Here is a 27,344-nt window from a genome sequence, read left to right as displayed (position 1 = left end):
TTACAAAAAAAATGACCCTTTGATGCATAATAAGACATTTCCTAAACAACCTAGTTTAACTTTGTTTTTATGTTGGGTCAGAACAATGATATTAGAACAAAGAAAATAAGACAAAAACTCAACTTACTTGTTCACCATCACCAAACTGCTCTGGAGGACAAATGTCTTCTTGTCTGTTCACCAAATGTCTTCCAAATCTGTTGCAGCTTTTTAACATAGCCATCTCACCTGCAAACATACAGATTTTATTGGCAGAGGTTTGCTGGCTTCATTGGGGGAAAAATGCATTGCAAAAATCACAAAAAAATAGCTTGGCTGCCATCTACTGGGACATTACCCTGCACATTCTATTGGTATGGTTGAACTGTAAACAACTTTTTAATCATATAAATCAAGCGGGTAATATCATAATATTATATATAAATGCTCTTGTTTTGAATGCTATCCTAAAGTTTCCAATCAAATTTGTCAAGGTAAGCATGATGCAGATTCAATTAGGCCTAGGTGTTGAACAAGCAGATATAATAGGTATATAGGATTATTTCTAACAAATTTCTCCCATTTTACTTAACCTTTTATTTAAGGGATAATAACACGAAGAAACACACATTTCTCATTCAAAACTCAATCAGAAGTAAGTTCAAAATATAGGCCTAATGTAAAAAAAAAAAAACAGTCATAAGAATCTTGAGTTAAATCCAGTAGGTATGAACTACTAATTTGACATTTTCATTTTAAAGCTACCATTTTTCAAACTATAACCTATTTTTTTTTTAGAGAATAACGTTACCTATTTTATACAGTCTATGGTTAATACAGTACCCTTTTTGACACTTTATCATATCACATTTTTGTGAAGCTGCATTTTAATTCTGTATTTATCCACCCAAATGTTGTGGCAATGTTGAGAGGGTTTTAAAACAGAATGATAGTGTTTGTGGTGGGACATATGAATCATGATTTATATAAAATGTACTTTCCATCACGGCTAATATACATGTACAATAACAATGCACTGATGTACTCATTTCCCGCGCTTTAGTCATTCATTATTAGCTAACAGGAACAACGCATTCGCTTTTCTCTGTCGATTCCATCCAATAGACGCTGAGAACCCGTCTAAGCCAATGGCGTGCGTTTGATACGCGTCTTTGGTCCAATGAATGGCAAGTAGAGTTGCTAAAGCGAGCCAATGGGACGTTAGCAGCATTGTGTGACCGAAGCAGGTTCTGCCGGGCTCATTTCGCCGCTTCTCCACCCGGCTGGTCTTTTTGGATCTCACTGCAATGGCGGAACAGCAGCAGCAGTTCTACCTCTTGCTGGGCAACCTGATGAGCCCTGACAACAACGTCAGGAAGCAATCAGAGGTGAGATAACAAAACGTAGCTGATTTCACGAGTGACAAGTTCGGCGATTGTAGAAAGCAGTGCGACCACGTTAGCTTCTGCTAACCGCCTAGCTAGCTTTCACGTCAAGCTCGATAGCCCACGTGCAATGGAAAGCCGAAACTAACGCTAACTACCTCCACCATGTTGCGAAGCTATGTAGCTAGACACAATGCAGATCATACTGATACTAACCCACCCGTGACTCTGTGTGGTTGTGTGTGCGTTTGTGTCAGCCGTTTGGATTCAAAAGTGAAATGTTCCGTTTGTTGGGGACCAATCCCACATTCTCCAGCTGACAGTGAAGCTAAGTTAGTCCTCCTAGCTAGTAGAGTAACAGGAAGTAGCACGAAGCTAAGGATCTGCTACAGTGTTGCTAGTTTCATTAGCTAGCAAGCTGGCGCTAAACCGAATGAATTGCTAAAATATTAGTGAAAGGGGAATTCGGAAATTAAATACCGACACACATGTCACGTTATAGGTGCAATGATCACCATAACAACAGTGGTTGACGTTACAGATGGGAGGTAGCGTCGGGGAGCCAGTTCTTTTTAGAGGGCGAGGTAACTGTGTTAGCAGTGCTTATGCAATGGCCTTCAGTCATTTTTTTTTTTTTTTAATCCCAAAGTCAGTTTAACAACACAACTGTTTAAAAGGGGTTTTCGTCGTTTAGTTAAAATGTTACTCGTGAAGCGAATTATCTCTCGTTTCAGTCACGCCAAGGCTCGTCTCCGTTCATCCCCTCACTGGATTAGTTATCTAGAGGATTTGTTTGGGCTGAGTCTGGCTGGCCTATTCACTTTTCCCCACCACGATTAGTCGCGGCAAAGCATTGTTACCACACTTTACCTCTTCAGCATCCGACGTTTGGATGAGGTGGTTGAATCTTATCGCACTCCCCTCACTGGCCGTCAGCGTTTTTCTTTCTAAACCACTGACCGTCTGCCACGATACTAAGCTCATTGGAATTCATCCTTTTATAGAAAGTCCCTTTCTGTGTTACACACACACACAATAGAAATTGATCCGTCTGTAGAGGACTTTAAACCCATCTATTAACAGCTAAAGACTACAGCTACTAAACATTTGTAGGTGTCCACATCCCTAGTGTCCATCCCCCCATTCAATAGATGATGAGAGGGATGGTAAGTCATGAAGTATAATATTGTTGCAGTCTTAAAAGTTGTGAAGTGACCAAAGTGAAAGTGTTGCCATTGTCTTCATGTGGTGGGGGTTTTCCTCTTTAGTAGTCGGGGGTTGCTATAGCTAGTGGGCAGGTTTTACTGCTCAGCTTATTTATGGAAGATGGCACTTTGTCTACATATGATGATGATGATGGTGGTGGTGTCCTTATCCCAAGACCTGGCTGGATCCTGAAGTGCCGGGGACATTCAACTTACTTTGTGTGTGCGATCTCGCAGCCACAAACTGCTTTATGATGAATCATGCATAAGTTTAAGGAGCTGATGGATAACCTTTGACCGGAATTGTACCTTGTACGATTTTACGGGACAAATAGGAAATGATTGATCATGATATCGAGCCACTGGGAGCCAAGAGCCCAAGAAATCAGACTATTGTTAGAAATCAGGTTTCTATTTAAACGTATTTTGTTCAGTAATCCGGTTTCTCTCCCACCATACTGTTACACCACAATAATGCTCCTCCCTCTTCTGTCTTCATCATGTGAATGTGTACTCCATTTAAGGGGGTTTTATGGTCACATAATCATGTTTTTCCTGCGTAAACTGGGTTCATATTCTTTCACCTAATAAATAGAAACAAAGCTCTTTGTTTACCATTTAGCACCACTTCCACATGATCATCTGATGTTTTCCTTAGAGCACACACCCACGCTTCCACTGGATCCTCAGAGCATCCTGTATAGTAGCCTTTCTTTTGCATATTTAATTAAGCAGCTTAAGAACACTGTTGACCAAATCAATTGTGCAGCAGACATGTGCATCAGAACAACCAGCCATGTTAAATCTTGGCCTCGGTGAGATTCATATCCCATGATGTTGGAGATTTGAAGTGTCCAAACTGCAGTAGAACTTTGTGGCTACTTCTCTTCTTGTTTGCTAGATTTAAACACTGATGGAAAAGTTTTCGAGTCTAGACGCAATAAAGTTTTTATCAAATAAGGAGTTGGCAGTCAGATGCAAACTTGGATGATTAATCAACACTTGGTAGCTGGTTCCAAAAAAAATCCTTCAGTGGCTTTTGAATAGCCACACCCGTGTTATTTCATACATAGAGATTATTGCAATCATGAACCAATCTCAGCATCTGTTTCAGCGTGGAACTACAGATGTGCAAAATGCCATTTCTTTGTGACTGCAACAAGAGATATAACTCGGGCGAGTAGGGTTGGCAAAAGTTCACATTTATACTGGCACCTGAAATTCGATTCCGTTACTTTCCCTCTGCAATAACAAAAATAAATTTCAGTTGTACAACATTTTGTTATTTAGAACATTTTAACACCTCTCACAAAATCAAACCCGTCCCAACAACCTATCAAATCAGATAATTATTAATTTCTTACACTTGTATCTTATTCTGTTTTAGCCTGATTTTAGCTTTGATTTCTTTCTAGCTGCTCTTTAATGGTATGTAACCTACTTTGAATTGCATGTTGCTTAAATGTGCTATAGAAATCAAGTTGCCTTGCCCTATAACCTTCAGCCTGTCAGTCAGTCACCAGGGCGTTGCGAACCCTTTTATGCCTGCCTGTCTGTAACCGCACCACGGCCGCTTTCGGCTCGCCATCGTATTGCGGCAAACGCTGTCCGCGTGGAGTTTTGAAAAGTGTTAACCACGCTCTGTCAACGTGCAGTGAGGGACATATGCTCGCTCGTACTGCGCATGTGTGGGGACACGCGTTCCCGATTTAAAGATGGATGTCTCCCTCTAACCACTGTCCATTCATTTTCTATGCAGGAGACCTATGACACTATCGTGGGCCAGACCAAGATCACATTCTTGCTGCAGGCCATCAGAGATGCATCTGCTGCAGAAGAGGTTTGTACTCTGAAACACACACTGAACATGTTTTACGGAGCTATTTCAGCCTGATTCGGAGAAGCAGCAAAACAACATAAGGGATTTGAAATCACAGCGTGGTTGTCTTCTGTTTTACAAGTTACATAGTACTGAAAACTGACACCGGTCAGCCAATTAGAAATGCGCGTAATCACTGGCCTTTGTATAAAGCCTTGTCATACCAGGAAGGAACATTGGAGTTAGAAAGCATTTTGTACTGTCATTGTTGGAAAGTCCACAATGAGAATCCTGTCCGTGTTACAGTAATATCTCTGCTTTGAGAAGGTGCCACATTGACGGCATGTTAAGAATGTAGTCCGGCCGTCACACATGTGCCCTTACCACGGCCTGACACTAGGGCTTGCCATGAGTCACGGTTTTGGCATTTGAACAGTTATGTTTACTTCCAGTCCACCAGCTGCTTGGTCCCTCATGCTTCCTCTCCTTTTCTTTACCTCAAGGCTGGTATTTTTAGAGTCTTGAAATGGGAGCAGGCAGAGGGGTGCTTGGCCCAGGGAGAGTGACTTTGCCTTTTCTGAGATGCTGCAGGTTTTGTCAATGTGATTATGGGTTTAAAAAAAATAATACAAAATTAAGTTTAATTTTTTTTAAGAGTGACCATTGTCTCTAAAAATGTATTCCACTAAATGTTCCTGCACATGTTGGGTAGCTGTAGTCATACAGTTTTAAATCACTGTTTAGATGGTAAACTGCCTAAAAATAGATCCAAATGAAAGCTATAGTATAAACTGGTTTATAATCTTATCGGGATCAAACAAATACAAGAATAGCCGCTCTGCCGGACCAAACCAGAACTGGCTTGTTAAAAATAACGGCGTTCCATGTTGGGACCATTGCGAGACGCGTGACATAATGTTGGAACCAAATATATTTGCCCGCTCAGGTCAAACAAATGGCAGCCGTGCTGCTGCGGCGCCTGCTGTCGTCGTCCTTCGAGGAGATCTACCCGGGCCTGACCCTGGAGATGCAGACGGTCATCAAGACGGAGCTGCTCACCAGCATCCAGCACGAGACCTCGCCAAACATCCGCAAGAAGGTCTGCGACATCGCAGCCGAGCTCACCCGCAACCTCATTGGTAAAGTTAAACGTCTTAACTTTTACTGTTTTTTTTTACTACCCAATATTATTTCTCATCCTCTCACTATATGATTTTATTGTGACAAACTTGTCAAATATAGGGTATTCATTATGATACTGTTGTGATGTCTTTCATCCAGATGATGACGGGAATAACCAGTGGCCAGAGGTGCTCAAGTTCCTCTTTGACTCGGTCAACTCTGACAGTGTCAACCTTCGAGAATCTGCCCTGCACATATTCTGGTGAGACCCAGTTCGCTTCCTCCCAAATCGTTTATTTAGGCCACGGCGACGTCCTACGTCTCATATGTTGAGACCGACGTACTGGTGGCTGACAGCTTGTGTGTCTTGGCCTCCTCAGGAACTTCCCAGGAATCTTCGGCAACCAGCAGCAGCACTACATGGAGGTTATCAAGCGCATGCTCGTTCAGTGCATGCAGGACCAGGCAAACCCACAGGTAAGATATCGCAAGAGGTGATTTTTTGGGCAGTTCTCTTCCTGATTTATAGGAACTGTACATTTTATTTAATTTTTTTTTTTTTTTTTTTCCTGCAGATTCGCACCCTGGCGGCTCGGGCTGCGGCGTCCTTCGTTCTGTCAAACGAAAGCAACACTGCATTGCTGAAGCACTTCGCTGACCTGCTGCCAGGCATCCTGCAGGTAAGATCCCAGGACCCCCCCTGTTTTCGTCCGGAGTCGTCTTGAATTGCTTTAATTTGATCGTGTGACCCAGCTTTACAGTCCATCCATTCATTACGGATGCTGTCTGTTGTTTCCCACAAGGATGACAACTTGTCATCCAGAGCAGTGTTTAGTGTGATGCCTGTATGCAACCCTTGCACCAGTAATGGCTTTTAAGCCGTCAGTGAAAGTTTCTACATGAGCCTCTTGAGACCCATTAAGCTAAATTGTTACATGTCCTGTAGTCTATGTACGCATTAGCTAATGCTAGCTTGGATCATACAGGAAAAGGCGTCTTGTTACTGTAACTATGCGCACACTATTGCAGTGTTTTTGCTTTTTCTGAAAGGCGTATCAAGTCTTATTATTCCTTGTCATGCTATGTAGAGAAAGAACTTCTGTTGGCAAACGGAAGCTCCATTTCAACTGTTTAGTGAGAATTTTCACGTCGGTGACTCGTGATAGTAGGGGCAGGCTAAGGCCTTTAGATTGTGGGGACAGTGTAAATTCAGCAACAGCAGCATGCCACTGCCGAACGACTGTTAACCCAACACTAACTCCAGCTTATGATGTTTTTAATCAGGCAGTGAACGAGTCGTGCTACCAGGCAGACGACTCTGTGCTCAAGTCCTTAGTGGAAATTGCAGACACGGCACCCAAATACCTGAGACCCAACCTGGAGGCCACTCTGCAGCTCTGTCTAAAGGTGAGTCAGAGGGCACACCAATGCAAAATGTATCAGTTTAAAAAAATATGATGGTTTCTCCAAATGACTCATGCGTGCTCATTTATGCATGGAAACGTCTGAGAAATGCATCAAATTTGCATTTGACACAGAACATTTTTTTTTTTTCTTTTTTTTTTCCGTTTAATAGTTTGACTGTAAGCTCTGTGTGACCAACATGTTTCCGTGTCTCTTCAGCTGTGTGCTGACACCAACCTGACCAACATGCAAAGGCAGTTGGCGCTCGAGGTCATCGTCACCTTATCGGAGACCGCGGCCGCCATGCTGAGGAAACACACGGCCATTGTGGCTCAGAGTGGTGAGCGTGTGGTTCACCGTTGATTAACTAACACTTGAGTGTTTCCCTAATACGCTTTGGCCACCCAACGAAGTTGGGCAGAACCGTTTTTTAGACGGTTGCAATACCTGCGTGTTGTGTCTTCAGTGCCCCAGATGCTGGCGATGATGGTGGACCTGGAGGACGATGACGACTGGGCCATGGCTGACGAGCTGGAGGACGATGACTTTGACAGGTAAGGCCTGGCGCCGTCGCCATCAAGACACAAATCCACATTTTATGTATAAAGTATCTTCAAAGAGGTTTGAAAATGTCCATACACTTGTTTGTGTGTCGAGTGATTTTTGGTTCTTGTGTCCCCCCCCACCACCACCACCACCAGTAATGCTGTGGCTGGGGAGAGCGCTCTCGACCGAATCGCCTGTGGTCTGGGAGGAAAGATCATTTTGCCCATGATCAAACAGCACATCATGCAGATGCTGCAGAACCGTAAGTAAACCTGCCGATGACTCAAGAATATGAAATCGGTAAGCGTGAACGTGTATTCAACCCAGTGTGTTTGTCGCCAGCCGACTGGAAGTACCGACACGCGGGGCTGATGGCGCTGTCGGCCATCGGGGAGGGCTGCCACCAGCAGATGGAGGCCATCCTCCAAGAGATCGTCAGCTTTGTCCTCCTCTTCTGCTCCGATCCTGTAAGAAACCCAACTACAGACTTGATTGTTTAAATACGACGATACAGCACACGGTAGTTACTTCAGCTCAGGGTACTTGGCTTTTGCTTTCTGTGGTCTGGAGTGACGTTAGAGAGCACGCTGATGGATGGATGGATGGATGGATATTCACCAAAATCATTTGCTTTTTTGTGGTTACTAATGTTACAGGACTTTTAATGATCTCTGCTTGCTTTTTCAATCCTCAGCACCCAAGGGTACGCTACGCTGCCTGCAACGCTATCGGACAAATGGCCACAGACTTCGCGCCGACCTTCCAGAAGAAATTCCACGACAAGGTAACTGATCGATCTGTTCAATCTATTGCAGTAGATTTTAAAAAATTTTTTTAGGGAAAACATGATCCAGGTTCCCGTTTCACAAAGTAAAGCTTTACCCGTGTGGACTAAGAAGCCTCTGACCCCGCATCCTGCTCCCTCCCCAGGTGATCTCAGCCCTGCTTCAGACCATGGAGGATCAGAGTAACCCTCGGGTGCAGGCGCATGCCGCCGCCGCCCTCATCAACTTTACAGAGGACTGTCCTAAATCCCTGCTGATCCCGTATCTGGACAGCTTGGTGCAGCACCTTCACGTCATCATGGTAGCAAAGTTGCAAGAGGTACAAATGTACACGTTTTTGATAAACCGGTCTGGGATTGTAGCCCCTGCTAACACGCGTCACTCTGCTCCGTGTTACTTCCTGTCTATATCCAGCCAGGCTGTCAGGAGTCCTAACCGTGTCCTCTTCTCTCCCCTCCCAGCTGATCCAGAAGGGCACCAAACTGGTCCTGGAGCAAGTGGTGACGTCCATCGCCTCGGTGGCGGACACGGCCGAGGAGAAGTTTGTGCCGTACTACGACCTGTTCATGCCCTCGCTCAAACACATCGTCGAGAACGCCGTGCAGAAGGAGCTGCGGCTGCTCCGCGGCAAGACCATCGAGTGCATCAGCCTCATCGGCCTGGCCGTCGGCAAGGAGAAGGTACGTCTGCACGGGGGGGCGGGGTGTGATCAAACTAGCCAGTGCCGTCTTCGGCTGCCATCTTCACACCTGTCCTCCTCCTCCTGTTGTGTCACCAGTTCATGCCGGATGCCTCGGCCGTCATGCAGCTGCTCCTCAAAACCCAGACCGACTTCAATGACCTGGAGGACGACGATCCTCAGGTTGGTAGCCTTGGAACATTACTTTGAACCCTCGCACTTTTCTTGGTTATCACGTTGCAATATAGTCAACCGGTCATCATGCGTTTGTTGCTCTGGTTTAGATCTCGTACATGATCTCAGCCTGGGCCAGGATGTGTAAGATCCTGGGGAAGGAGTTTCAGCAGTACCTGCCCGTAGTGATGGGCCCCCTGATGAAGACGGCCTCCATCAAGCCTGAGGTGGCCCTGCTCGACAGTAAGTAACCCAACGGTGCTTTTCGACCGTATACGGACTTCCCTTCTCCAATGAAAGAGCGGTGGGCACTGCGAACAAAACCAAAGGAAAGATGCGGTCTTTGAATGTGTCCGCCTGTGTCTTGCAGCCCAGGACATGGAGAACATATCGGAGGATGACGGCTGGGAGTTTGTCAACCTGGGAGACCAGCAGAGTTTCGGCATCAAGACGGCCGGCCTGGAGGAGAAGGCCACGGCCTGCCAGATGCTTGTAAGTAGTAGGGCTGGGTATCGTTCAAAAATGTTCGGTACCAATACTGTGACTTCGATACCGCTTTCTAAACAATACTTTCTTCGATACAAATAAAAAAAATTTTCAGCTCCTGCCCTTAAGACATGTAATGTTAGACAGCCAATCCCCAGCATTATTAGATCTTGGTAGAAGGCCTGCTGCATGCTCATTGGCTCACTGATGAGATTTGCTCCATAGGTATTTAAATTGGGTATTGAATGACGAGGCATGTTTTCAATACTTAATACTTTAGAGGCATTTCGGTCAGTATCAAAAGGATTGATTTCGCTACCTGGCCCTAGTGAGTAGTCGATTTGGCTACAGCCGGAGCACCTGAGATGTCCTGCCAAACAAACCTGTCAGGATCCTGAGGGGGGAGGGGGGGGTCTGCGGCAGATTGATGTGAATTGTTGATCTCTCTGTCCGGTTAGTGAGACCCTCTGTTGTTTTTTTCCAGGTGTGTTACGCCAAAGAGCTGAAGGAGGGCTTTGTGGAGTACACGGAGCAGGTGGTGAAGCTGATGGTTCCTCTGCTCAAGTTTTACTTCCATGATGATATCCTTTTTTTATTACGGACACTGACTTCTGACCTTTTTTTTTAGTTTGAACTATAAATGGTGGCATATGTGTATATGAAAGAATAAGCGGCTTGATGATGGGCGTTTCCTTAACGGTCTCACGTGTGCGGGTGGCAGCAGCCGAGTCCATGCCCCTGCTGCTGGAGTGTGCACGGGTTCGAGGACCAGATTACCTCACCCAGATGTGGCACTTCATGTGCGACGCTCTCATCAAGGCCATCGGGACGGAGCCAGACTCTGACGTCCTGTCAGAGATAATGCACTCTTTTGCCAAGGTAACTTTGTGTTTTTTTTTTTTTACTGAAATGTCCCCTGGTACCATTTCTATTATTAGAATAGGATTTCTGACCTGACTGATTTGGAGTGGTGGTTTTCTTTCTGAAGTGCATTGAGTTAATGGGAGATGGCTGTCTGAACAACGAGCATTTTGAGGAGCTGGGCGGCATCTTGAAAGGAAAGCTGGAGGAGCATTTTAAGAACCAGGAGCTCAGACAGGGTGAGACTATTATTTATTTTTAAATTTTTCCCAAAAACTCCTTATCTCAATCAATACAAGGAACTGTGTTTTATGCATAATCCTCACAGAACATTTGTCCTTTCCAGCTAAGAGACAGGATGAAGACTATGACGAGCAGGTGGAGGAATCCTTACAAGACGAGGTAAATATTTTCACCTCCCGCAAAGCAGCGGTTACGTAAACCTTGAAACATTTTTGTCCAATAGATTGTTGTCAAACGATCTCGTGAAGAAAAAAAAAAAAAAAAAAAAATATATATATAGATATAGAAAGAGCCCCAATTTTTTTTCATCTGGGACAGGATGAGAACGACGTGTACATCCTGACCAAAGTGTCGGATATCCTGCACTCGGTGTTCAGCAGTTACAAAGAGAAGGTGCTGCCTTGGTTTGAACAGCTGCTGCAGCTCATCGTCCAGCTAATAGTAAGTACTTCCTGTTTTCAGATCCTCATGAGCACTGGCTGCAGTCCTATCATGCACATTAGTATTTGTTCTCTTATCTTAAAGTTCAATGGAGGAAAAAAAAGTGTAAACTGCCACCAGATGGTGTCAGTCTGATGGGTGGGATGGGGTGGGGCGGGGTTATCGCATACGGAGTTCAACCGTAACTAACTGGACTCGTCTTTAGTGTCCCAGCAGGCCGTGGGCGGACAGACAGTGGGGTCTGTGCATCTTTGACGACGTGGTGGAGCACTGCAGCCCTGCCTCCTTCAAATACGCCGAGTATTTCCTGCGGCCGATGTTGCAGTCTCTGTGCGACACGAGCCCCGAGGTTCGGCAGGCAGCCGCCTACGGCGTCGGCGTCATGGCTCAGTACGGCGGAGAGAACTACCGCCCTTTCTGTACAGGTGCGTCCTAGCGCTGGTCTTCGCTCGTGGTTTTGTTGGCAGCCTACAGCTTTCAGTTAACGAGATGTCTCTGTCCGTTTCCGTGATCCAGAGGCCATCCCCCTGCTGGTCCGAGTCATCCAGGCAGCCGACTCGCGCTCCAAGGAGAACGTCAACGCTACGGAGAACTGCATCTCCGCCGTAGGAAAGGTCATGAGGTTTCGGCCGGAGTGTGTAAACGTCAACGAGATCCTTCCCCATTGGCTCAGCTGGCTACCGCTCAACGAGGACAAAGAGGAGGCCGTCCACACATTTGACTTCCTGTGTGACCTCATTGAAAGGTAGGGCAGCCTCTGTGGAATTACCTTCTGAAATGATTTAGTTTTTTTTTTAAACCAGGAGATGTACAAACTCATTTTATTTTATTTTTTTTCCCCCCTCCCATCTTCTCTCCAAAGCAACAACCCCATTGTCCTCGGACCAGACAACGCCAACCTTCCTAAAATCTTCCTCATCATCGCAGACGGAGTGGCAAACGAATCGGTCAAGAGTGAAGACGCGTGCAGCAAACGACTGGCAAACGTCATCCGCCAAGTACAGGTGAGCCTTTATCGCACGCCATAAGGTCTTACTGACCGGGGCATAGGATCAAAAACTGTTGACTGCTAAGAAACCAAAGACATAAATCAATATCTTGGTGTATGAAGCTGTTTAGTGGTTGACGCTTTTTTTTAATTTTTTTTTTATGTTGTCGTCCAGGTGTCGGCAGGGTTATGGACACAGTGTGTATCGACACTGAACGAGACGCAGCAGAAAGCCATACAGGACCTACTGAATACTGCCTGAGCCCCTCCCTCACCTCCCCGCTCTTTAAAAAGCCCATGAAGAAAAGTTGAGCTCCTGGTTCTCCTCCATACAACTCCCTCTTCTTGCTCCTGCTCTGATCTGTAGTGTGTGTATGGATGCCGCCTTCACCCCCCCCGCCCACAATCACCACCCTGACCCACGCTATTCAACAACTCCGCCTACATTCAGCCGACTGGGGGAGCAGGTTGGATATTTGACAATGGAGGACATTGGCCATCCACCTCAAAGACTTTCACCCTGAATCCAAGGAAGTGGGAACCAGAGTAAAGTGTCAGTCCCCGTCTTATCAGTCTTCTGGCCGTTTTTTGTTTCCAACCCAGAGGGACTCATTCTCCAGGTCGCCCAACACATACATCATTGGACAGTTGGACTCGGAGGGGGCCGCAGTGGGGGAAATGGGGACAGGACATTCTCGTGGACTGAGCAATTGAATGAGTTGGAAACGCACACTGGGCGATCACTGCCTGTCTCCTGTGAAATTTTTTTTTTTGTATTCTTTTCTTTTTGCGTTCCCAGTGTTACCTGGGGGGAAACGGCCTCTGTCTGCCATTGCTCAGAGGGTATGTTTATAAGTAATGGCATGTTAAGTGGCTAACTTTAGAAAACCTAGTTAGGAAATTTACATCATCGTTGTCTGGGTGAGTTGATTTAAGCAGCTTTCCTCCATAGCTGTTCACAGGAAAGGAGTCTGAAGATGAAATGTTTGCTTAACGGTTCTCAGCCCTTTAGGTAGCAGTGTAAGAGTAAGGGGCTCTCAGAAAAGAAGCGCAATAATCTGTAGTTGGTCACAGCTACATGGCATGAATTGTAGAGTATCTGTTAAATGCGTGCTACCATACTCTTTATGGTTTTGCCCCTTTGCAGCCCTGCAGGTATGTGATGGAATTCCAGAAACTACCAACAATAAAATTCCATTTGAGAATTCTGAAAATTACTTTTTCTTTTGTAATTTCTGTCCCTTAAGTGTGAAGCTAGAGCCGCCAAGTGACTGTTTAGATTACTAAAAATTAGTGAGGGGTGTATAGCAAGCTCAAATGTTAATCTTGTCTGTTCAAAAACAAGAATGTAAGACCAGTGAGTCCTGGATTCTGGGCTGGTTGCCTGGTGACAACCAGACTAACTGGAAGTCACTGGAATTTTTAAGTTTCCAGTCCGTTAAGCTCAGCTAAAGGCTAACGTGTTTTTAAAAATGCTCCTTTACATTGTCCACCTATCATCATTTCACCCACAGCTATCTCTAAAAACTGAGTGAGGTGCACACTATTTTATACCTCTAGTTTGTATGCATGTTTTCTTTGTGCATACACATAACTGATGTGGACCCAGGCATTTGACAGACATCGGTTGTTTCATCAGAGCAGCCATGCTTTATTAGGACATCTAGACCAAAGAAAAGTTTAAATGAAAGCTTTCAACAAAACTCAGTCATGGATGGTGACCCCGGCCCCTTCTGTAGACCGCTGGAAATGTGTAACTCCCTTTTTTAGAAAAAAACCAAATCTACATATGCGTGTTGTACAGCCTATAGTAAATGCATTCAGTTGCCAGTCTATTAGGTAGCTAAAACTAAGGCAGTCTAATACTATAAACTGACAACAGAGGGTAGTTCTACAACAAGTTGCTTTAGCATGGTAAAATGGGTTTACCTGTAAATGTAAGGATAGCATTTAATTGACTTTTTCATTGGGGGCTTTTGTGAACACTGAAGTTGGCAGTTTAAATCCCCAGACCAGCTGGGAACACCTGGCTAGGGTAAATGACAGGCTTTTAAAGTTGCCTTTGAGCAACCCTCAATTGCTTCTGATACAAGTCAATTGTGAGAATGTAAAGCAGGACATTTCTTAATTCACCTCAAAAGACTTCCTCAACAGCCTAGTATCATCTAAATGCAATTTTACTTGAAGGAAAAAGCCTTTCACACAGCATCTGCTTTCTAGAGTCACATCGACGAGCTGGCACCATTTAGGTCAGATATGATAAAAGCCATGACGTAGTGGAAACCTTCGGAGGCTAGTGTTCAACAGGGAGGGAGGGTCGATCAACAATAGTGAGCTAGTTTTAACAAACTATCCATGCTGGTAGTCCATCCTTGAATTGCATGGCTGCCTTAAAGTGCTCATATATGCTCATTTTCAGGTTCATAATTGTATTTGAGGTTGTACCAGAACAGGTTTACATGGTTTAATTTTCAAAAAACACCGTTTTACTGCTCACTGCTGCAGCTCTTTTCACCCTGTGTGTTGAGCTCTCGGTTTTAGCTACAGAGTGAGACATCACACTTCTGTTCCATCTTTGTTGGGAGTCTCACATGTGCAGTACCTAGGTAAGGACTACTAGCCAGTCAGTTGCAGAGTGAGAGAGTGCCATGCTAGCAGCTAGGCGAGCATTATTAACGTGTTACAAAGTGACAAACGTTCGTCACCGAAGTAAAGGCCGGACTACAATAGAGCTGTTTGAACAGTGTTTTCTGTTGGAGATTCTAAGTCCCTTTGGAGTGGACTTTGGGCTTTTTCCACTTTGTAAACCTATAACGTGCACAAAAAGATAACACTAAAGGCAAAAAGCATAATATGAGCACTTTAAGTGACAATTGATTTGAATTCCTGATTAAACACGATGACTAGCAGATTTGTGCTACATAGAAAATAAAGATTTTTAGTTTAAATTAACATTATCAGAGCGGGGTGTATGTCAGTGTCAGGAGATAATACAGTATTTACAGTGATCTGTACAAGCTGGTAAGCAAGGTGAACGTGCCTGATGGGAAGGTAAGAGAAAAATCTTAGAAATGAGGAGATTCACATTAAAATATTTAGTCAGTGATTCTCACAGGACAAATGGCTACAGAGCCTCCAGTCTGCTTCTCCCTCCCTTTCATTCTTTTTTTTTCCTGTTTCATTTGCCACCACACATGTAGTCTTTTCTCACATAGTCCTCCTTTCTTCACTCTTCTATTGGAGCATGTCCACAAAAGCATCAAACTCGTCAATGTTTTTCTCATAAACGGCCAGTTTCTCTGGCAGTGAGTCCTGCAAACAAGAAAAGTACAAATCCGTTACGACTAACATACATTAAGTTTTAACAAACATTTTTTTTTATGTCTAATCAGAGTAAAAAACAAGAAGTGTGTTACCAAGTCATCGGCCATGGACTGGGAGCTGATGTGTAGTGAGAGGCTGGCTAGTTGAGGAGGGTTTTGAAACTCTCTGTAGAAAGTTCCCAGATCCATCGGCAACAAGTCGTCTTTAGAGAAGGCTGGACGCTACACACCGAGGCAGACGGGTAAACAGACACAGTCTTTATATTTCACAATCAAACATTTACAAAATGTCAGATTTATTTAAAAAAAAAACATCAAAATGAGACTGCAGCAGAAATAACGGTAAAGAAGGGGTTACTCTATATCGAGAATTGTTCAGGTGCCGCAAGAAATTTCTGCCACCAAAACAAGTTCTTCGCAGAACTTGCTCCATCCGGCGCTTAGCAACGCCCAAGGCGATTGTGAGCGGTTTAAAGAAATGCCAATAAACCAGAGCAAATTTTTCTCCGACCCCAGAATGCTGTGTGGACTCATCGTAGGAGGGTCTGGCAACGTGAGACTAAGAAGGGGTGTAACTACAGTAGGGAGCAGGCACAAGAGAATAAAGCAATATTTACATACAAAGTCAACCATGACAAAGTCATCCTGCTGCCCCGATCCCTCTGAGCCCTGAGAATGGAGGCTGGCCTGCAGGGGGGACGGGCAAGGAGGAGAGTCTGGAGGCTGCACCTGAACACAGACACACACAGACAGAGAATATCCCTACTGTTAAGGCTGCTCCCTCTTAGTCGATTAGTCGACTAATCGGTCGTTTTGGTCTTAGTCGACTAAGATTTCTTTAGTTGAAAAGTCATTTTTTATGCTTATTCATGCTTAATTACTCATTTCCAAGAAACTTATGAACACATTTATGGTAAACACAAGATTTAAAGTGGTGCTTTTGCAGGATTAATTGTGGAGAAACTCAGTTTTACAGATGGTTAATTAACTACATTTATATTGTGCTTTTCTAGTCTTAACCACCTCTCAAAGCGCACAGCTGTGTCAATTAAATCAACTAATCGATTAGTCGACAAAATTGTAGAAGTGTTAGTCGACTAAGAATTTCTTTAGTCGAGGACAGCCCTACCTACTGTCAACCTAAAAATGACATTTGAAGACAAACTAAAGTATCCTGCTGTATGAGACAAAGACATTTTTTGTGACATCATCTTTATCATAATATTTACCATGGGATCATTCTCCTCCGAGTCCAGGCCTCGAGGAGCAAATGCAGCGAATGGCAGGTCCAGACTGGCTGCTGTTATCTACACACACACGGTAAATTCAGTGTACATTTTTGTCACTACAAAACAATTGTAAGAGAGTTACTTACTTAAGTAGGGTGGACGGTGTTACAAAATGCAGGAAGGACAAAGTTCATATGTTTCAAATCATATTGGATTTACCGGTGTGTTGGATTTGTTGACAAAAGCTCCAATTTTCCGCGTGAATGCGTTGAGAGACTCCACGGGGTCAGAGGGAGAAACGCTCCTCCCTTCGTCCCTCCTCCTTTCTCCACTGTGCGTCAGGCCGTCATCGCCGCCACTGGGAAGGGAGATGATGACATGTTTATTGTTAAGATATTGATTAACCATCCAATATCTGAGAACTGTGCAGCCACATATGTATTACTACAGGATTTCCATCATGGCAGTTGAGATTTACCATGATGCAGATGCTGAGTTGAAGTGATGTCAGGAGAGCATTACCTGCTGCCAGGTGTGTTGGCGGCGTGCTCTACTGTCAGATGGGCATCCGCTCCATGAGGAGGCTGGGGAACCAACACAACCCCACCGTGCTCTTTCCCAGCATGCAAACCCTGAGGAGGAAGAACAGAGCAGAGTTATAGCAGACTGAGTAGAAAGCTGCCATTTAAAATTCCACGTATTGCCCACTCCTATGTAAAGGAAACACTAAAATTACCAAAAACACATCATTTGGAATTTCTGCTCAAGTTTCTTGTTACTTATCAGGTGACATGTCACAGATCTATCTGATGATATGATATCAGTGTATATGGATCTGAAAAGTGAATTGCTTGGTAACGGACTGGTGCATCACCTGGTTTGCAGCAGGGTGACAAAGCTCAGCAGCTCCTGCTTGAGCTGGATGATGATACGATAACCTGGAAGCATACAGCTACAGAGACAGACAGAAAGAAGAGGGAAAATTAAAATCACAAAACACGGCAGTGTAATGTTGGCGACACACACGGAGTTGTCAGAACATCGCAGTTGGGCTCTGGAGATGTGTCAAAGATAAACAGGGTTTACTACTAGGGCTGGGTTAAAATAATCAATTCACCAATTAAAATCGATCTTTGTTTGAGTGATATATTGATTAATAAAAATGAAAACGGATAACGGAAATGTAATGGAATCGGGAATGATTAGAGATACCCAGCCCTATTTACTACAGTGGTACATGTGTTGTGGAGATGATAAAGCATCATGATGAAACAGGAGCTACAGTGCTGAAGCTCTGCGCTGAAGTAAGTGACGGAACTTTTCACACAAAATGATGCAACACACACCCCAAGACAAATGAGAAATCTGAGTGATCAGCAGTGTTTCAAGGTGCATCGCACACAGTTACACTCTCATAGTGGCCAGTATAGACTCACAGTGTGAGTGACAAGTCCAGGAGCCAATGGAAGCGGCAGACTGTCCAGAGGGAGGGGCTTAGACAGTTTAGAGGGCGAAGGACTCAGTGTACACACACACTGAGATAGTGCAGGCACACGTAGATAAACATACAATAAGAAGACAACAGGAAAGGAAACAGACAAAGAGAGAAAAGAGAAAGTGAAATAAAAAAGCAGGTATGAAAATGGAGAGAAGAAGTCACAGGATAAAGAAAGACTGTAAAGAGGAGCAAGGGAGGGACCTCATACCTGTGAGGGTGGGGAGGTGGAGAAGGAGGTGGTGCAGACCTCCTGTGAATCCTGAACCCCTGCATAGCCGTCCTCCTCATCTGGAGCTCTGAAAACACACACATTATAATTTAGATGATTTTAAGTTTTTGACATCCTACTAGGTGCTGAAAACTCCAGCAACAAGGCAGCATAGTCATAAACCAATGGAGAATTTACCTTATTTTGTCATTAAAGCAAACATACACTTTCAGACTTATCAGGCAAACTAAAAGGTTATATTCTGTTGATGCAGATGACTCATAAATGAAATCAGAGTCTCGCAGACATTAGTCACCTCCAAAGGATGAATTACATCACCTAAAAGTTCTTGAGTGTTTTCCGAGACTCCACTGCAGCAGCTGCATCTACAGTATGTGTGTTTGGTGGTCATTAAACTTTGAGTGGAGTTGTGGGCAGATAGTGTCCGGATTTTCATTTTTAAATGAATGGTTGCTTTAATTTCCACAGCTTTCTGTAGCTACCTGTAGTTGCAGGGATGTCCCATGTTTGCACGCTGGCTGCTGCAGGGAGGATCCACAAAGTGATCCACGATGATCCCCATGATTGGAGCTGACCGCTCAAACTGTCTGCAGAAGATGACATTTCAACAGTTGACTAGTTATGCTCATTTTGGTCTCTGAAAAAAATGTCTTTGTAAGAAGACGGACTACGTTTACATGCACATAATTCTGGGTTTTGTCCTTATTTTCCGAAAAAAAGATGATATTTCAACTAACATGGCTGAAGTGAATGTTCCACTAACATTCCTGTTTACATGCAGTGGTGGAAAATAGGATTTTTGTCAAAGTTTTCCACCAGTGGCGGACTTGTTCGACTGTGCAAACAAATGCTCCATATCCAAGTCTTTCATAATGTTTAAAAGTAGGTGCGTTTGTCCTGCTGTTCTTTTGGTCATGCACCTTTACCGCAGCCCTGCAAACTATTGGCTAGTGTGTTCGTGTACAACAACTATAGCAACGCACAGGGCTAACCGTAAGCCATAAACAGGCAAGAGGCTGTAAACTGGCCGTAAAGACGCATATTCCGAATGCGCTGTATACTAAATGTCCAAAGAATGCCTTATGCCACATGTCTTAACCAGAAAATGCTACATTCTAAAAAAAAAAAGAAAAAAAAAAAAGGCCTTATTCGGAATATCCAAACGGAATATGCTGTTTACACGACCTGTATCAAAATCGGAATATTGTCATATTCGGAAAATAATAGTGGAATATTGGTGTGCATGTAAACATACTCACTGATGTTTCACATAGGTTACCTGTTGGACATGAATGCCAGGTTGATGCGGTAAGCACATGAAAGCGTGATTGTGCCAACAGGGGTGCCAACGACACCAACACGCACCGTCTGAAAACCTTAAAATCAAACTTCAGTGAACAAGCATATCAGCTAATGGAATGCAGTGAATTTGATTCCATATTTTAAAATAAATGTATTGCACGTTAGAGACATTTTCAGTGTAACTTCTAGTTCATTTATCCTAAATATGAAGTTGTTGGTCTCACATGTTACAATAAATTATGCCTTTAATAACACAACTACTCTAAAGGTCAGGCATGGTATTTGGCGTTTTATTCTCTGTCCTTTCATAGGACTTTCAAGACAATTAACAGTGTATCATTAATATTTCATTTGGTTCCTGGGCAGTTCAGGATTTATTTTGCACCTTAGTCTGTAAGGTTTTACACATATCTGGGGCTGTTAGTCCAGAGTCTTGTTGTCAGTGATTTACGACATGTCAGTCAAGAAGCAAAGTTTACGGTTACCTTCTCCTAATCCACTCAGTTGGACTTCCCCGAAGTAAATCCTAGACATGAGAGAGGCAGAAACATATGGTGATATATGTCATACATCAATTAAATGTAACAGGATACAGATCAAAGCTGGTGTAGCTTGGCAGTAAGCCCCTTAAACCAGCTGTTTAACAAGACAGGTACAGTCCACTCACCTGTATAATATGACATAGTCGTGTCCTTGCTTTCTAGACAGTTTATAAGCAGGTGTTACTCTGGTGATGGCCAGCAGAGACTTCAGAAGGACAGACAGACGATTGTAGACTGTGTATGAAACCTTGATGTCCTTATCACACCTACAGTAGAGACAGACAACACATTGATTTCAGCATTTTAAATAAATGTCAACCTAATAATAGGGTTGAGTCCAACATAAATATGTCTAACAGCTCAAAATAAAAGCCAGAACCGCAGCTTTCCTAAAATGGTTTGTATAATCCCATGGGTTGTTGTGTGGATCTGTTGTTGACAAGTCTAGCAGGGAGCCGTTTTCAAACAACAGCAGCACGTCAGAGATGTGATTTAACAAAAAAATTTACTGGACACAGAGACAAAGTAAGCCATTTATAACTTAAATCATCTGACACTCGCTGTCAGTTTCATTACTGAAACTGCGTTTTTATTTTTGGACTGCTCCACTGTTCTCTTGCTCACAAATCTATACTATGTCGATTACATGTGTCAGACAGCAACATTTTGGCAGAGAGAAGTCATCATGAGTGCTGCACATGATGAAGCAACCATTACATCACAGTATTGGGGTCCATTACATCAGATACAGATATGTGGTCCTCCAGGGTAATCATGTGCATACTGTACAACTCTATAGAGCCACAGAAAAGATGCCAGCACTGACAAACTTCTTACTTTTATATACACAAACATTTGGCCACTAAAAACAGGTGGGAAAATATCCACTCACTTTTCATTCATCTCCAGGCACCAGGTCTCTAACTCCATTGAGTCACCCTGAGTGAGACACCGAAAGATTAACATGGGAACATTAAAGTAGACTTAAAAATAAATAAATACATATATATTTTTTCTTTTGTTAATTGAAACAAATGTGCAGTCCGTTTACTGTTCAAAATGTATAAGACTGGAGCCCCGTTTTACCTCTGATGTCTTCAGGGAGATCTCGACACACATGGAGCGTCCGATGCCTGGAAGTTGGCCAGCCAGTGCCTTCTTGGCTTCATGAGTCACCTCTGGGATGTCTTTGATGGCCAAATTAAACTAGAAGAAAAAGTAACAACCAACATTAATTTAATTTACACTTAAACATCTTTACAGAAGAAGACCAACAGTTCAAGCCAGCTAGTTGAAGATCTACAGTGAACTGTAAATCAGATCCACAATTTCAATAGAAAAAAGGTAAAAGAATGACTAAATTATTTTTACCCAATCAGAGCCAGTAGGCGACGAGGAGGAGCGAGTGCATATCTTCTCTCCGAGACGAGCTTGGACAATCACCTGGACGGTCTACAAACAGGACATAAGAAAGCTTTACTAGTCAGCAAGGAAAGGACTATGCAGAGTAACAGCAACATTGTTTATGGAAGAATGTGTTGTTGTTGTTGTTGTTGTTGTTGAATATGTTTAAATGTTCTTTTTCAAAGCGGTGAGCACCACAAATAAAATACATGTCATTTGTTTTGGTGGGAAGGCAGAAATAAGAATATATAAGAACCAACCCTTTAAAGAAGTGTGAGAACCAAAACTACTACTCCTACACCCCAGGCCTTTAGAGACCTACAATTACAGATTCTACATGCATCCTATGTTGGAAACAAGAGCATCAAACTGGCCTCTTACCTTCAAGGCAAAGAACTTAATGAACTTGTCCAAGTCTTTTTTATCCTGGGGACTCAGGCCACTGTCCATGTTGTCACGACCCTGCAATCAAACAAGACAACCCATTAAAGATGAACACTCAACACTGTGATTGCTATCCACTTTAAGCTGTGTTAAAAAAAAAAAAAAAAGTAAGTTAAGTTAATACGGTAAATACGGTTCCTGGCCACTTCAGCAATCATCCTATTCCTGAACACTGCGAACAACTAATTGTGCCACTGCATCCAAAATGATATTTAATTATTCATTTAAATTGTAAAATACAAATAACTGCTGACAAAATGTGAATAAATGTCAAATACAATATCCACACAATACATTCCTTACGCTTCTTCAACAATAATAAAGCTCAGTTAAACCATAGACTGTATATAAAGAGGTTAAAACCAAGCCAATTTCTGACCAAAACAAGCCATTATGACCACATATACAGTGCTTTGCTAACTAGCAATTTAACGATTACTAACTGAAAGCAATGTACAATACAATGAGAATGATGCCTTCGGTATTTACAGGCAAAATAATGTATATCACAATTGTTTCTAACCCTCCCTATGGCATATGTTTATGTTTCAAGTTAGCAAGTGAGGCCTCCACGTTGACATGAAATTGCCCAAATATTTGGATGTTAAATTACAGAATACCGACAACCACCTCACACGGTTCACGACATCACCTGGAAAATTAAATAAACCGCAATACCTTAATTACATCGACAATAACATAGCTAACGTTCACAAAGAGGAGGCACAGTCGCTGGACTGGTGACTCTGACCAACTAGCTAGCGTTAGCCTGTGGCTAATGTTAGCTAACGTTAGCTGAAAACCACGCACTTTAACTTCATCACAAAACAGCAAAACTTACATTAGCTTTTCCCTTAGGAATGTAGCTTCAATAAAATACAAATTAATTTAATAAAGATATCACGCAAAGCTGTCTTCCTCAGACATTTACACGCCCAATTCAGATGTACACACGTCAACAGCGACTGTTTATCTTCTCCATGTCGACGTGTTTGGATAGCAGTACTTTCCCAACGGCACTTTCGTTTATTTTTCAAACGTCTCTAAAATTTACAATCAATAAAACACGAGACAACGCACACATACATTGTGAGGATATTAAGAAGAAAACCCAGTCTTGTTAATATTCTAGTTTTTTTTCCTACTATAAAACGATAATAAAATGCCTGTGTCGAATCTGTTAATGTGCGTCGCAAATTGGGTGTTCCTGTTCCTTGTTTTGGTTGACAAATGCTGCATGACTTCTCAAAAGGTAAGAGCTCTTTCCTTGACAATGCAAAGGAAATAATTTATGCTTTAATTTTCATTTACAGCTATTCAGCTGTGTGTGTTTGGACAGTTGTCTCCACTAGCACGTATAGCTGAAATTAGGAAAGCTCAAATGCTAGGTAGCTAGCTAGGTATGTAGCTAGTTAGCACCATATACTGTAAATATTAACAGTCTATGGTTAGCAGTTAGCACGTTGGTTTGACTTGATTCAGTATAATAACTTGCGCCAACGTTAGCTATAAAACATGATCATAGTTTTTCCATGCTGGAATGTCATAACCGTCCACAATTTTCAGCTAGCAAGGGCTATATTGATATTGGCACTGTGATTAGATGAAACAAAATAAAACTGTGATAATCTCTATATTATATTATATTATATTATATACTTTCTAAAGTAGTGTATACAAAGTGTGTGGATTCAAGCCTTAATAGAGGGGTAAAATCATACAAGCATATCTTATTGAGGCAAAGAACATAGTTTGTGGAAATTAATTATTGTTTACAGTGTGAAAGAATATACCACTATAAATGTCAAATAAGAATATAACAAAATACTTCTAATAAGTGCAAACTATTTATTGATGTAAATGTATTTTTCCCACAGCATGGCGATCCCTATAGCCATCTTGGACTGTGATCTACTCTTACACGGTCGAGGCCAAAAGACCCTGGACCGCTTTGACCTGGACTCTGTCTCAGACGATATCCTCCTCACGCAATTTGGCTTCCCCAGAGAGTTTATTCTGTATCTGGTGGAAATACTCAGAGAGGTGAGTATGTGCTGATCCTCAGTTTTGAATCATCCCATCAAATCAACTAGTCCTTTTTAAATGTGTTTATGTGGATGTATTTGTGTGTGTCAGGCTCTCTGTAGACGTACCCAGCGGTCCAGAGCCATCAGTCCTGAAGTCCAGGTGTTGGCTGCTTTGGGCTTCTACACATCTGGCTCATTCCAGACATCTATGGGAGATACCATAGGGATCAGCCAGGCGTCAATGTCAAGATGTGTGTCTAACGTGACCAGAGCCCTGGTGGAGAAAGCTCCCCAGTTCATCACGTTCAACAGGTATGATACCATGCTACTCTGCTGGATTACGTATGTGGCTTTTGTTATTATATCATGCTAATAATATCACCATGCAGCTGTACTAGCCTTTTGATAACACAAACAACATATTAACAACATTAAGAATCGGAGGGAAAATTACAATAACAGCAATATTGATGTTCCCAAACAGAGATCCCTCCTGCATAGAGCAGTCCTTCCAGGCGTTTCAGAGGGTGGCAGGATTCCCAGGAGTTCTGGGTGTGCTGGACTGTGTTCAGGTTCACTATATTATACTTTATTAACACTTTTGAACACTTTGTACGAAAGGTGACCGCCTAACTGATATTCTTTTCCCTTCATCTCCAGGTCACCATCAAAGCTCCAAACAGTGAAGACTCGTCATACGTGAACAAGAAGGGGTTTCATTCTGTGGGTTGTCAGCTGGTTTGTGATGTCAGAGGATTGTTACTCAGCGCAGAAACAAACTGGCCAGGAGGACTCCGAGACAGTGACGTTCTAGAAAGATCTGCCCTCCACAAACAGCTGCAGGGCACAGAGGAGGGCTGGCTGCTGGGTGAGACGTGGATTTTAGACTTCTTGCATCATTCCGTATAGTCTGAAAACATCCGGGATTAAAGACCTTTTCTGATTTTCTAGGTGACCGTCGTTACCCTCTCAGGAAGTGGTTGATGACCCCGGTCGAATGCCCAGAGTCCCCTGCGGAGTTTCAGTATAATCTGGCCCACACTGCCACACATGAGATAGTGGACAGAACCTTCAGAGCCATCCAGACCAGATTCAAATGTTTGGACGGCACCAAAGGATACCTGCAGGTATTCTTTTCTATGCTATGCTAACCTCTCCCTGTGAAAAAAAACAAAAAAAGTACAAAGCAGCATCGTACTGACAGACGTGTCATCCAACTCTCCTCTCCTCTCCTCTTCTCTCCTCTTCTCTCCTCTCCTCTCCTCTCCTCTCCTCTCCTCTCCTCTCCTCTCCTCTCCTCCAGTATTCTCCAGAGAGGAGTTCGTCCATCCTGCTGGCCTGCTGTGTTCTCCATAACGCCTCCCTGCAGTCTGGATTAGACGCCTGGACTCTGGAGAGAACCGACCCTCTGGAGCAGCCCGAGAGCCTCGAACAGAGACCCGAGGACCGCGACAGCCAGGCAGAGGACCTCAGAAAACAGCTCATAGTCAAACACTTCAGCTAAACTGCTGGTCGAGGTCTAAAAGAGATCAAGACTAAATTAAGACTGGGACCACAGCAAAGCTATCTTTTTTTTTTTCTTTCAACAAATTACATAAAAGTCACATTTAAAGCAAGAAAGTCCACAGACACAGTGTTGCTGATGCAGTTTTTTTATATTTTGCTGGTTTCTACTCTACTGACTACACTAAGATAATATAGTTGTATATGGAGGAACATGCAAGACGCTATACAACAAACCAAGACAACATTATACCCAAACACATTTCAAATAGCTGGAGTCTCTGAAAAGTGCTTGATTATTCTCTCTTTAACATATTCATGAAGAGGTTAGAATAATCGAGGACTCCACTGGTGTTTTACAACTATTCGGACTGTGTGCAGCTGCTGTGTTATCAAGGTTTCTTTACAAGTGGAAAAAGTCACCCTCCCTTCAGTTTTTAATCCCTCCCCACATAACATCTTCCTTCCCAAAAGAATCCAATGATTTTCTCCATTTTTTTTCCTTCTTTCCCACGTGATTCCACAGGTCAAAATCCTGGACTATGTCACAATACAAAAACAAGGCCCCTATTTACAACAACTGCACATTAGGTTGTCATTATTTATGTACACTGATGTATTAAGACTGTTATGGGTGAGAATGACAGGATGTTTGTGCAACGGGCTGCAGTCACTTGAAGTTTTTTGTGTACACACGCAGTACGAGGGACACAAAATGAAACGGATACAGAAATGAATCAGAAAAACGGTGTGAATTGTAATGTTTTGGTGAGTATTTCATAACTCTGAATTGTTTCCTCAGGGATTTGGGCTGGGAAATGTCTGTTTTCATAGCTTTTAATTTGAAGGAATACCAGTTGTTTAAAAATGTTTTCTCACATTGTCAGAATAGTGGTGAAGAAATAAAAGAGTTTTTGTACATGTTCGGATGTTCCTTCAAATTATGGAGAAAACAAAGCTAGTGGCGTTTTACTTCCTGGAATGTATTTGTCCCCTGATTGGCTTTATCAATATATACACACTTTCTACAAACAGGAATAAATACAATATACACTGCTGTCGCATGAGCACATTTTGCATCAATGTTGAGATTTTGCTTGGTTTGAGGTTATGAGAATATTTGGAGATGCATTTAGGACAGAAAAATATCAACATAAGCAGTATTGCCAATGTTTTAATTATTTAAAATTCTGTAGTTGATTTGTGATGAATTTCTTTGGCTCTTTGGTCAAGAAACTTCAGCTTGAGGGTAAAAATGAGCTTTAAAAGTTTAATTGTATGAGCTCATTTTTAAATCAGGAGGGGAACAAACGAGACCCTTGTAGGTTTTCATGCGACAGCAGTAAACATAAACACTGTATTACAGTTGAACAAACACAAACAGATCATGTCAAAGTTTGACTCTCCATGTAACGGCATGTTAACTACACACCATCAAGTAAAACGTCATCATTCTAAATGCCAAAACACAACATACAATTTCTTTTTTTTTTTCTTGCATAAAATAAATATGCTATTTTTTGATGCTCAGAATATATTATAAGTTGTATTTTGGTTGTTTTTTTTTTGGTAAACATTATTTTAAAAAAGACACACAAAAAACAAGACAATTACATAACATAAACTAACCTTAAAAACATGTTCATTATTTCTTTTTTGTTGCATAAATTAAATATGCTCTTTTTTTGATGCTGCAAATATATTACATATACAATTTTAAATTCCA

The 27,344-nt window shown here is 42.7% G+C and overlaps 3 protein-coding genes across 4 annotated transcripts; 2 read left to right on the top strand and 1 right to left on the bottom strand.

Annotated features, from left to right (window-relative positions):
- The first annotated feature begins 1,203 nt into the window (after positions 1-1,203).
- On the top strand, positions 1,204-13,334 carry kpnb3 (karyopherin (importin) beta 3). The gene is made up of 26 exons (XM_039793200.1): positions 1,204-1,367; positions 4,329-4,409; positions 5,335-5,527; positions 5,670-5,772; positions 5,891-5,987; positions 6,086-6,190; positions 6,795-6,917; positions 7,134-7,254; positions 7,381-7,468; positions 7,616-7,722; positions 7,803-7,927; positions 8,155-8,244; positions 8,391-8,564; positions 8,707-8,925; positions 9,024-9,107; positions 9,209-9,341; positions 9,469-9,590; positions 10,069-10,165; positions 10,291-10,463; positions 10,573-10,684; positions 10,792-10,847; positions 11,007-11,129; positions 11,335-11,554; positions 11,646-11,874; positions 11,992-12,133; positions 12,293-13,334. Exons 1-26 carry the CDS (start codon positions 1,287-1,289, stop codon positions 12,377-12,379), a joined length of 3,285 nt encoding a protein of 1,094 aa, XP_039649134.1. The 5' UTR covers positions 1,204-1,286; the 3' UTR covers positions 12,380-13,334.
- Positions 13,335-15,028: 1,694 nt separating this feature from the next.
- Positions 15,029-23,099, bottom strand: atg13 (ATG13 autophagy related 13 homolog (S. cerevisiae)). 2 transcript variants are annotated; one of them, XM_039793193.1, is made up of 18 exons: positions 22,930-23,099; positions 22,026-22,106; positions 21,612-21,692; positions 21,327-21,446; positions 21,133-21,179; positions 20,366-20,506; positions 20,184-20,224; positions 19,676-19,772; positions 18,879-18,983; positions 18,376-18,463; positions 18,106-18,204; positions 17,544-17,621; positions 17,192-17,301; positions 16,889-17,027; positions 16,670-16,747; positions 16,062-16,169; positions 15,534-15,662; positions 15,029-15,429 (listed from the first exon to the last, which is right to left on the bottom strand). In XM_039793193.1, exons 2-18 carry the CDS (start codon positions 22,092-22,094, stop codon positions 15,352-15,354), a joined length of 1,608 nt encoding a protein of 535 aa, XP_039649127.1. In that variant the 5' UTR covers positions 22,095-22,106; positions 22,930-23,099; the 3' UTR covers positions 15,029-15,351. The 2 variants fall into 2 exon arrangements, with proteins under 2 accessions (XP_039649127.1, XP_039649128.1); XM_039793194.1 differs by lacking the exon at positions 18,106-18,204.
- A 143-nt stretch (positions 23,100-23,242) lies between these two features.
- Positions 23,243-26,542, top strand: harbi1 (harbinger transposase derived 1). The gene is made up of 7 exons (XM_039793196.1): positions 23,243-23,340; positions 23,966-24,131; positions 24,225-24,427; positions 24,600-24,687; positions 24,776-24,983; positions 25,067-25,242; positions 25,419-26,542. Exons 2-7 carry the CDS (start codon positions 23,967-23,969, stop codon positions 25,617-25,619), a joined length of 1,041 nt encoding a protein of 346 aa, XP_039649130.1. The 5' UTR covers positions 23,243-23,340; position 23,966; the 3' UTR covers positions 25,620-26,542.
- Positions 26,543-27,344: the final 802 nt, after the last annotated feature.

The sequence above is a fragment of the Perca fluviatilis genome, chromosome 24 (assembly GCF_010015445.1).
Source record: "Perca fluviatilis chromosome 24, GENO_Pfluv_1.0, whole genome shotgun sequence".
In the NCBI taxonomy this organism is placed as follows: Eukaryota; Metazoa; Chordata; class Actinopteri; order Perciformes; family Percidae; genus Perca; species Perca fluviatilis.
This window is presented reverse-complemented; position numbering and strand designations above follow the sequence as displayed.